Source organism: Pagrus pagrus (assembly GCF_965226575.1).
Source record: "Pagrus pagrus genome assembly, chromosome: 3".
In the NCBI taxonomy this organism is placed as follows: domain Eukaryota; kingdom Metazoa; phylum Chordata; class Actinopteri; order Spariformes; family Sparidae; genus Pagrus; species Pagrus pagrus.
In genome coordinates this window covers 2,334,301-2,346,445 of record NC_140187.1, presented here as the reverse complement: position 1 = coordinate 2,346,445, position 12,145 = coordinate 2,334,301, and the positions used below count along the sequence as shown (strand labels likewise).

Sequence of the window (12,145 nt, the reverse complement as noted above, 5' to 3'; positions counted from 1 at the left end):
CATTAAGAGGAAAAATAAGCAATGATGGAATGAAACCAACTAAAATGAAATAAAGTACAGTCCTTAAGAGCAATTTGGAGGTACTCTGCTTCAGTATTTCCATTTTCTGCAGCTTAATACTTCATTTGTTTGATAATTTAAACAAGCAAATTGAGATTATTCAGTGCAGATCGGCTACGACTCGTGAATCAGAGTGGACCACTAACATGGGGGAGGATGTTGCATCAGAGCCACAGTGCTGCATTTTTAATTTAATTTTAGTGGCATTCAGACACAAAGCCCCTCCCCCGATATCGATAACTGTACAAATGCTGAAGCATTCTTGCAAACAACTGAAGCAGCTGGGGACTTTAAAGCATTAAAAAAACAATAAAATAAAAAAAAAACTACAGTATAACGTTTCCATACAGATCGTTCCCTGCAACCCGAGTCTCCTGGAAGCCCTGAGATCCCAAATTGATTTGGAAAGACGTTATTTACACCCTCGATTTCAAATTATAACTATCTATTGTGTGTTTGTTACTGTGCTCTTTGTTACTCCAGTCAAAATCATCGTCTACATCAGCACACGGCATCAGACTCAGCAGAGTGAAGCCGTTTCAATTTAACCTTGATTCAACTCTTAACAGCTGATTTCACTGCTGATGAAGCTGCGCCGACACCTCCCTTCACTACACCTTGCACAGATTCACAGGACGATTTCAGGCCTTCAGTCGAATCTACTGAACAAACGAAACCATCACAGTCTTGGTTGTCATCATTATAAGGGTGATGACACGCGGGAGCAACAATGCTGTGATGTCACTGCTTTGATCATTGTAAAGCCACGTAAGAAAGAAGTTGTTGGTAAAAAGGAAAACAAAAGTCTGAGAGAGGATTCATGTCTGTGTGATGAGATCAACGTTATGGTGAGAAGAAAGAAGACGGGAAATGAGTCAGTAAGAACAGACTCCTGTGATCGAGTCACATCTCGTAGAGATGAGAGTTTAAATCCAGTGACGGATCACGGAGAGCTCTGCTGTCATGACTCGAGGGCACAGAGTCTTTACTACGAGCATCAAAGTTCAGTCCTGTCGGAGCAGAAACAGGCTGATGTAGAAGGAGGAGATGAACAAGTGACGGTGGCAGGATGCAGGTCGTATGTGTCATGTAGTTTCTAGTTATTACAGGTTGAAGTCTGCAGGCGAGCGTCATGAAATACAAAACTACACCAACCAACTTAATCTAACATCAACTTCATCTTCCTGTTTACATTTTTTCTCTTTCTTTTTCTTAATTTTTCATGATTTTTTCAACATTATCGCCAGAATAAAAGCTTCTTAATGTTGCAACTTTATGTTTGTTCAGGTTGAATTTTCTATTTCTCTCCTGTCACGACGCTGTGCCTCGCTCTGTTCAGGTTTAGAAATACCCGTTTTCGTCGCCATGATCACGGATGGAGATGGTCCGACTTCCTGTAAAGAAAATAGCCTCTCCTCTCCTCTGTGTCATTACACTCTAATGCTGAGTCAGACTAGACATTGAAAACAGGCTGCCAAGGTCAAATGTATTGGTGTGTGTGTGTGTGCGTGTGTGTGTGTGTGTGTGTGTGTGTGTGTGTGTGTGTGTGTGTTGTGAGAGGACAGTGTATCTCGCTGGTGTGCAATGAAGAGAGAGAAAAACAAAGAGCAGAAAGATGAAGGAGTGTTGGTTGAACCTCTGTGGAACAATATCTTCTTTCACACACACACACACACACACACACACACACACACACACACACACACACACACACACACACACACACACACACACACACACACACACACACACACACACAGCATTTGTAATCTCTTAGCATTGTGATCACTTCACTAATGCATAATTGATGAGCGATCATTACGCGGGGCGGTCATGTATTATTCACAGCAGCTTCAGCGGCCACTTGCTACTATTTGTTCCACATGATGACGGCACGATGTCAGATATGAGCTATGAGAGAGATGTTTGAGATATAAACAGCTCCAGAGAGTCATCGCCTGAATCTGCAGCTCCTCTCAGCTTCACGGAGCATCACAGTGAGTTTCAGCTCATCGGTTACCTGCCCGGACCCGACTTCACTGTCCTGGTTCTGTGTCAGCGCTCTCACAGAGGTGTTTTCAGAGACAAAGCTGTAAGAAGCCACTGTACACAACCTGCTCAGCAGCAGACGGCAGCTGGACGTTAGCATTTCTGAAAGGGATTTTGGATTATTGCAAAAATAAGCTCTGTGGTCGACAAGTTCATAATGAACGTTACACAACGGCCATTTTAAAGACACATAAGTGCTTTATTATTTAAATTTGGGACATTTAACGATGTATTTTATGTCTTAGAGCAAAGTGTGAAAATATCTTGGTGACCAAGCCCATTCAAGAAACCTGACTTTGATGTGAGGAAACCAGAAGTACGAAAATGCTAACGTCATTCTGGTTTCAGGACTCAATCTTGCAGCATGTTTCCCCTGAGGAGGTAGAGACCAAAACCAGAGCTGAAAGACAGTGAGTATAGAGCGCTGTAGGGATGATGTATCTTTGCAGGCTAACCCTGAGGTTAGCATCGCCCTGGTTCCCTCCACAAACAGCCTGTGGGATTTTTTAAATTGGATTTTTGAATATTGCCAAAAGTAATATCTCACAGGTTTATGACACTTACAGGTTTTGTTCAGCTTGTTTTGAAGTGTAAATTAAATGTGCAGCAGTAATATCTTCACGTCATACAGCAGATCCGACCTGCAGGGTCTGCACGCTCCTACCTGATGGTCTTGGCCTCTCTCAGGTCGTACAGAGAGAAGAAGATGTCCGTGTCTTCTCCGATGCTGTTGTAGGTGAAGCTCTTCAGGTTGACCAGTAGGTGGTGTGGGACAGGAACCCTGCAGGGCTCCCCGTGTCGCTGCCGGCTCCCGTCACCCTGGAAATCCACGACAACACAAGCACACGTGAATTAGCAGTAATACTTCAGAAGCTGAGTAGATGTACGCAGGATTACTCAGACTGTACTGCAGTTACCTGTGTGGTGCTCTGCTGGACACTGTGTCTGCTCGACAGGTGCTGTCAGAGAGAGGAACACAAATCATTACATCAGGTGTAACTATCAGCCTCTCCTCGTCTCCTCTCCTCGCCTCCTCTCCTAGTTTCCTTTCCTCTGTTCCCATCTCCTCTGCTTGTCCTGTATCCTTTCCTGACATCTAGTCTCCTTCTCTCCTCACCTTGCTTCCTCTCCTCTTTTCATTTCCTCACCTTTCCTGATTTCCAGTTTTCTCTCCTAGTATCCTATCTTCTCCCTGTTCACCCTCCTCTCCTTGTCTCCTCTTACCTATTCTCCTCCCCTTGCATCCTTTACTGTCCTTGCTTTCTCATCTTGTTTCATCTCCTTGTCTCCTCCCCTCCTCTCCTTGCTTTCTCTCTACTCTATTGTCTCCTCTCTCATCTCCTCTCTATGTCTCTCCTTCCCTTGTTTCCTCTTTAGTCCCCTCTCTCATCTCCTCTCCTTGTTTCCCTTCCTCTCTTGTTTCCTCTCCTTTCCTCGAATTGTCTCCTCTTCTTGTTTCCTCTCTTCTGCTCATTCCCTCATCTCCTCTGCTCATCTCCTCCCATTTTTTCCTCTCCTTTCCTCGCATTGTGCCCTGTCCTTGTCTCCTCTCGCCTCTTCTTGTTTCCTCTTTCCTCTTTCCTCTCCCCTCCTTGTCTCATTGTCTCCCCTCCCCTCCCCTCCTCTCCCCTCATCCTCCCGAGCCGTTATCCTCTGCTCTGCTCCTTGTCTCCTCTCCTCGTCTCCTTGTCTCCTCTCTTCCTCCCCTCCTCTCCCCTCTTCCTCCAGAGCTGTTATCCTCTGCTCTGCTCCTTGTCTCCTGTCTCCTCTCTCCTCGTCTCCTCTCTCCTCTCTCCCTCCCCTCTTCCTCCCCAGCTCTGTTATCCTCTGCTCTGCTCCTTGTCTCCTCTCTCCTCTCTCCTCGTCTCCTCTCTCCCTCCCCTCTTCCTCCCGAGCTGTTATCCTCTGCTCTGCTCCTTGTCTCCTCTCTCCTTGTCTCCTCTCTCCTCTCCTCTCTTCCTCCCCTCCTCTCCCCTCATCCTCCCTAGCTGTTATCCTCTGCTCTGCTCCTTGTCTCCTCTCTCCTCTCTCCTCTCCCCTCTCCCCTCATCCTCCCTAGCTGTTATCCTCTGCTCTGCTCCTTGTCTCCTCTCTCCTCTCTCCTCTCCCCTCTCCCCTCTTCCTCCCGAGCTGTTATCCTCTGCTCTGCTCCTTGTCTCCTGTCTCCTCTCTCCTTGTCTCCTCTCTCCTCGTCTCCTCTCTCCCTCCCCTCTTCCTCCCGAGCCGTTATCCTCTGCTCTGCTCCTTGTCTCCTCTCTCCTCTCTTCCTCCCCTCCTCTCCCCTCTTCCTCCCGAGCTGTTATCCTCTGCTCTGCTCCTCGTCTCCTCTCTCCTCGTCTCCTCTCTCCCTCCCCTCTTCCTCCCGAGCTGTTATCCTCTGCTCTGCTCCTTGTCTCCTGTCTCCTCTCTCCTTGTCTCCTCTCTCCTCGTCTCCTCTCTCCTCGTCTCCTCTCTCCCTCCCCTCTTCCTCCCGAGCTGTTATCCTCTGCTCTGCTCTATTGTTCTCCGTTCTGTTCTCTCTTCATTCTCCTCCTCGATGATGAAAATGTTTAAACGCCCCAGAGACTCATTACTGCGACTCGTCTCTCTAAATCTCCTCGTGGCTGTGTGAGAGCAGAGCGAGTGAGAAGTGAAAACCTGTTTGATGAATTGAAGTAATGACTGTCAAATGCAAGCCATCTGCAAATATCCCAACCTGAGCAGAAAATTAACGCCAGCCTGGAGCCACTCTCTCATCTCTCGCCTTCTTAACACTCAATTCTTCCAGGTAACCAATCAGTAATGTTTTACTGCTTCGATGTGTTCGGCTGGCGGAAGAGAAATATCATCCGAGCCGCCTTCAGGTCGACTGGATCGTCAAACACAACAAGCGTCTGCACATTAAGGACATTATTGTATGGACACAACTCCCCTCTGGGTTCCCACTCACTGCATGTTGATGGTCTTTAGAAAGCCTGTTGATGACACTTAATGTTCTCACTATGACTACATTACTTCATTATCCACAGTCAGCGTCTCATCACCACCTAAAACAAGTGTTAAACAGCTCTATGATGTGATGTTATACATTATATATATTTACATATTTATATATTTAGAGTCGGCACATTCAAATGTTCATGTACAGTTGGTTACACGCTGTCTGGACAATGTAACTGACATGCACAACGAGTCACAGTGAGGTTTTACTGAAACATGTGGTAACTCTAAAGTACTCAACACGCTACTTTTCTAAGTAGAAAAAAGCAAATATATTCCTGTAATTAATCGAAATCTATCCAACAAGTATCAGCTCATAAAGCTGAACTTTGTAGTCCAGTATGTCGTTCTGCTGCTGCAGTTACACAAGTTCACCACAGAAAGTTTAATCTGATGTTATCTTGTGATTTTGTCAGATTTACCACCGAGACTTAAACACAAGAGAAAGGTTCCTTCCATTACTAAAATAAAGGAACAATTTACTGCAGCAGAAGCATCTGACTTATACTTTCATATCTGTCAGCTGTCTGTGTAACTTTCTTCTCATCAGTGTCTGTAAAGAAACCAGTCTGAACTGAAACAGGATCTGACGTGAATGAAAAAGGCCTTTATATCCCTCAGATGTCTGATGTTTGCTCCTTGTCCACCTTCCATCCCATCATCTATCATCTTCACCACTTTGTCTCTCCGTTTCTCTTTTCTTCTCTTTCCCTCGCTCCGTCTCCAGACCGGTCTCCAGGCAACGGAACAAAGGGGGAATCACCACGACTACAGCGTTTACTGGTGCAGCTCGGCTATTTAAAGCGGGACTGATGTAAGAACACAGAGCAAAGTGTTAGTAAGAGACCGAGGACGACCGAGAATACTCCTCACACCTCCACCCAGGAGCTCCGGTCTGCAACTTCTAATAGGATCTCTGACGCAGAATGACGCACAGATCCAAACTGCAGACAGTACAGAACAAAGTATTTAAAGAAATGTATTTTTGCCATGTTCAGAGTTATTTCCACGGCATATGAGGAGGCACATTTTACATCTGAAGATTAAAAATATACTCAAACTCACGTGGTGACGGAGAAGAAGCTAAATATCTCCACCCTTTATTCCCTTTATTAGATCATCTCTGTGTTTTCAACCTGTATTTCTGATGATTAACGCACGACTCAAAGGCAGAAACAACTCAAATAAAAGTCAAAATGATTAACGACAGCATGTCGCAGTCATTAAAGAGCGGTGGTGGAGTACAAGTCACACATTACATGTTTACTGAAGTAAAAGTACAAAAGTACCTAAAGTAAATGTACTCAGTATGCAGAATGCCATATTTCAGAATAATATATTATATCACTGGATTATAATTATTAAAAGATTAATGTGTTCATCACTTTCATGTTGCAGCTGGTAAAGTTCATCTGCTGGGCAGCTTGTGAACTACGGGGAAGAATACTTTTTTAATGTATCTTAATATACAATATTGCATTATAACACCATTGTATTACTATAAGTAGTAATTCTACTAAGCCTGCAAAGTAAGTGGTAACTACAGTTATCAAATAAACGTAGTGGATTCACTAGTGAAGTACAAGTACCTCAAAATTGTACGTAAGTTTCTTGTGCTAAAATAAAAACACTGAAGCTCAGACAGCCTCATTTTATATATGAGGTGTAGATAAAGTTGTGTTCTTCATATAAAAGGAGGGTTTTGCTGGCGGCTCTCAGTTGTGAGTGTGAAGCATCTTTAAAAAGAAGTAAAAACAGAAGCAGAAGGACGAGACCAGCAGGAGGGAAGCACCACACAGCAGCAGGTGGCTGATTCACAGCAGCAGCAGACACACCGACGCTCCTCTCAGTTACCACTTATATCTCTGAAACACGGCATCGTGCAGGATAACGTTTGCTGTCGATCTCATAAGAGACGCGCTCACATCTCCAACCCAACGCAACGACGCTCTAATGGTGGAAATTAAAGAGATCACAACACGGAGATATATGGCAACTGTAAAAATGTCCCCTCTGTGCTCAGAGTTGCTCGAAGAGGTTTCCAAAATCCCTCTAAAGCTCTTTGCTATAAACGTATAGGCATATAAAAATTTATATAACATAAATCTATCTATCTATCTATAAATAATAACCTCAACCTTGATAGCTTCTCACTGAGACAACCCTAGAATGGACTTTACAATCTCTGATGAAGATGTTTGGGGCGAAGTCGTTAGTATCTCCTCCTGCACTGATAATGGTGCTGTAGTCCAGGATTACTGGGTGTTTCGGGTCCGGTGTTACTCAAACCCCCTCAGGTTATCCAGTCTGAACAGCTGAGAGTTCCTGCACACACTAAGCTCTCACCATCTTATAGAGATCCGACACGCTGATCTGGTCCTCGTCCACCATCTCAAACTCCTTCCTTGGCACCAGGTCCAGACCGAGGTGTCTGACAGAGAGAGAGGGAGAGGGAGAACGTCAGTGTCTCCTGTGACCTTCACACAAACCTTGCACACACACACACACACACACACACACACACACACACACACACACACACACACACACACACACACACACACACACACACACACACACACACACACACACACACACACACACACACACACACACACAGTTTATTACAGTCATTTTCCGTGTGGTCTGCAGGGATATTGTTCCTCAGGATTACTTTCTGTTCAATCTCAAAAAACACATCTTTCACTTTCAGGCCGGTGACCTTCGTCTAAAGACCCGGTGCAGGATTTTCTCAGTAAAACGTTTCCTTTAAGTCTGAATGAGAAACTAAATGTCTCTTTCTGTATGACTGGTGGCTGAGGAGGGCCTGTAAATTTTAGTTTAACCAAGACTCCAGAGGCAGAGGATCACATCATTCTCTGGCTGATAAAGTTTAAGAACTGAAGATTTTATCCTCCACGTTTTACTCCTCTATTCATACGATGCCAAGACAACGTTTGAGGGAGCAACACTGACCTGGTTCCCTTTATTTCTCTTATATGATGTTATTTGTGCGTCCATCCTGTCATTATCTATTAATTTGGAGATTATTTTCTAGTTGCTGATTAATTTTCTTTCACCTGACCGTGAGATTAATAACAGAACATGGATGAAATGGAGCACTTGAAGCCGTTTAACGTAAAATAAAAATGACACATCCTCAGCAGAGGAAGATGCAGCCGAGCTCGTTTCCTCCATCACGCTGCCTTTCAGTGTGAATTAGCTTTGAGGCTGTAAACTGATGCTGCTGCCTCGCCTGCTGCTTGTTTTAACCCGACATGTCACTTCTCTCACCAGCTGAGGACTGAATCAGCAGCGATCTGCTCGGTGGGATCAGCAGCAGCTAGTTATCTTGTTTCTGAGAGCGACGGTGGCTTAAAATGTTTATGAGCTCGGTCCTCGTTCGTCTTTATGTGGCAAGTCACTGCCTGCTCCAGATATCTCTGTATATCTATCTTATCTAGATCTCGGACACCTTATGTTTAGACATATATACATTAACATCACCACCAGGTTATTCCAACTTGTGTCTAAAAATCAGTCCTGTCCTTTTATTAATTATGGCAGTAATACCTCATTTAACTTGAAATACTTCATGCTCAGTGTTTGTCTGGTTTATGAGCAATGACATCAGAGACTGCACATCAGTCACTTTAATGTTTGGCGGTGTAAGTAACCCTTCATTTTACACCCTTACATTAGCTAAGCTGACTGACTAGCTAATGTCGCTATCTGTGCAACATGAAGTCACTCAGGCAAGGGCGGATATTTGACTTCACCGTTAGAAACACTGATTACTAGGTCTACTTTAAAACTCTACTGTATAATGAAAGGTAAATAAAGTGAGGTAAATGAGACTACAGAGGTTGTCGGGGACATTAAACGTCCTCACAGCGAACACGGAGACTCATCTCCTCACTAGTCCGTCTTTACAGGCCCACTTTAGTTACACACTGTTCTCACTCTGACTTTACAACTTGTGCATTGATCAGTTTATAGAAAACCTGGATAGTAATTGTGCAGTAAGACGCTCAGTGGTGGAGACGTTTAAGTCATGTGACCGTGATGTCATCGTGTTTGTAGCCTAGCATTAGCTTTTTACTGCTACACATTTAATTTACAAGTGGTGTTCATCTGTGGAGATTATCTTGATGAACAACACATGTAAACGGTTTATTTTCGGCGATCCAAAACAAAAATCTTACAGGCTTTTTGTGGAGGGAATCAGGGCGATGCTAACTTCAGAGTTAGCCTTTAATAATCCGTCATGGCTTCACGACTCTGTAACTGACGCACTCTCAAGGCCGTTGAAGCGCTGACTAAGTAGACTAGGGACTAATAACAGTGTTGGTAGTATCCACTGGATCAAGCTGCTGAACTAGATCTTCATGAATGATACACCGGACCAACCGTTCTAAGAAAGAGGATTAGTGTCCTTTTATAATAAAATCCCATTTGTTAACTAAATTGTTCTAATAGTGAATCAGTTTCTATCACAGTGATAATAATACTACACTGCTAATTGTCCTCATCCATCTTGTGAGCGCACACGTCTCCTCAGTTTGTCTCCGCCTCGCAGACGGCAGACTGCAGCTTTAAATAACCTGTTACAGTCCTGAGCCTCCCACCTTTCATTTCTCCAGCATTAATACCTCAATCCCAAGTCGACAGCCAATCTCCCTCCATTTCATTTGTTTTCCCATCAGCCTTTTGACAAGCTCCCACGAGTCTTTTCACCCACGGGTGTACGGCTTCATCCACCTGCCTCCAATCACGCTTGTATTTGCCCTGAGTGGGAGTCGGGGGAGCCGGCTGATCTGCCGTCTGTAGCTCTGATTCAGAGGTCAGATCATCTTTAAACATCAACACGTCGACGTGGAGGATGTTTGTGTTATTCCTCAGAGGAACACACTTCAAGTCAAACACAACTATTAACCTGTATTCATATACAAGCATGTTTCATCCTGAACTAGAGGTGGGAAGGAACAAAGTGCAAACACTTCACGATTATTGTTATTTGGCGTCATCGCACGCCGCCTTCCCAACATCACAAGACTGATGTCGACCTATCAGAGCGCATCACGCACGGCAGACGCAGCGAGACGACAAAGACGTGAACGGACAGAGAGGGAGACTGGGATGGGATTATAATTAGTGATGCATTAATGTGGAGCATTTTCTGATACATGTTTACACCAATAATTTTGATAATTGATTATTTGTTTCAGTCACTTTTCAAGCAAAACTGTCGAACATTGTCTGGTTCCAGCTTCTTAAATGTGACGATCTTCTGCTTTTCTTTCTTATTTCTGGTAGTAAATGAAGAGTCGTTGGGTTTTGGACTGTTGGCTCTGGGACATGAGTGGTGGTGAGCGTTTTATAAAAATTGTCACATTTTCTAGACTGACGATATTTCGATTAATTGTGAAAATAATGAGCATATTAATGGTCAGTTGCAGCCCTCCTTATAATGAAATTGTTTCCAAAGTCAATAATTAACTTTCAGTCTGGACTTCACATCTCTTTACATTTTCGTCGTGTTTAAATGTGTGTGTGTAAATCCTGCGTGTGTGTGTGTTCTCACTCGTTGCCCCAGTCCAGTCTGACGGTGATGTGTCTCTTGACGTCTCGGCTCTGGTCCTGCGTCAGGTGACCCGACAGCAGCTGCCTCCTCAGGTCGATCAGCTCCATCATCACGTGGCGGACCTTGTAGAACAGATCCACCTTGTGTTTCTAATGGAGAGACAGAGAGACAGAGACACAGAGAGAGACATCAGATTCATCTGTTGTTCAGCACACTCGATTCATTTTGTCCAACTGGTGAAGAAGCTGATTAAAGCCGTCTTCTCTGGCACCGCTCGAACAATAGCACCTCACACTGTAACACAGAGAAGGTTTTCAGCAGATTATTGCTATTTATCCTCTCAGAGAGAGCTGGAGCTCAGTGCCAGCATGTGTTGGCCAGGAGGCAGAGAGGCAGTGTGAACGGATCACAGTCTATCGCAGAGCTCATAACAACAAACACACTTACAGACGCCAATCCAGCTGCACTGCAACTGTTTCCAACAGTCAGTGAGAAAACAACAGAAGGCAGGAACAAACCGCTGACATCTTCCTCTGAGCTAGATCATTGTGTTCGCCACTGAAGATAAGACACGGAGAGGTTCGGGACTCCAACACGGAGATGTGACGTTACTGACGACAGAGACTGAGTAACATTTCTGTTCAGAGGGCCGCGTTAACGAGAACAAACACAGGATCATGGTCAGATATTCATCTATATTTATATATATGTTAATGAGATGGAAGGTCTTTTAATCCTGTTGAGGCTTCATGTTAACGATCAGACATATTATTTTATTCTGACAGTCTATAATCAGTTTTGATATGATGTAGTATATCTGTGGCTTATACATTATACAGAATCAACTGGTTCCAGCTTTACTCCTGTTTTATATCAATGCTCACTGAACATCTTTGGTTGGACGTAAAGAGGCGAGTCGGAAGCAACTGAACTTGCTTCATCTGTTTTTGTGGTGCAGAGATTCAAATCCCCCCAAAAGATCAAATTCCAGCAAAAAAAAGAGTGAATTCAAAAACATCACAAAGATCTCTCTGTGCGCGGGAATTAACAGGACTTTTCATGGCATTCCTGTTTGATAACTGAAGTAACTGCTAAATCTAATTAAGTGTGAACAGAGTCGCTCCACACTCCCAAAACTGGATCCCCACTCAGCCTTCATTTCCCAGAGATTTCTTAAGACAAAATAGTCCAGTGAAGGTTTATAAGGAACACACACACACACACACACACACACACACACACACACACACACTTAAACTACGCTTGTTTGGTGATATACTATTTTTAGTGTATATGCAGGATTTTTAAACATTAGTAAAGCTGCTAAAAAAAGGCCGTCGACTCCTCTCCCATCACCAGGAGACGAGTTTGTCTCTCTGTGTTTTATTTTCTTGTGTCACATTTATCATCACAAATGCATTTGATGCCAGATTGAATTATTCACGCTAAAAACAAAAGCCAGACGTTAGCGGG

The 12,145-nt window shown here is 44.0% G+C and overlaps 1 protein-coding gene across 5 annotated transcripts in view; it reads right to left on the bottom strand.

Moving 5' to 3' along the window:
- The window catches only part of LOC311255343 (dedicator of cytokinesis protein 3-like), a 190,590-nt gene that overhangs the window by 52,696 nt on the left and 125,749 nt on the right, over window positions 1-12,145 (bottom strand). For all 5 annotated transcript variants that reach the window (XM_084349745.1, XM_084349746.1, XM_084349747.1 and 2 more), the window contains exons 6-9: window positions 10,673-10,821; window positions 7,435-7,519; window positions 3,027-3,068; window positions 2,774-2,928 (exon numbers count right to left, since the gene is read on the bottom strand). In XM_084349745.1, the coding sequence (XP_084205871.1) occupies window positions 2,774-2,928; window positions 3,027-3,068; window positions 7,435-7,519; window positions 10,673-10,821 (431 nt within the window). The remainder of the gene's footprint in view (window positions 1-2,773; window positions 2,929-3,026; window positions 3,069-7,434; window positions 7,520-10,672; window positions 10,822-12,145) is intronic.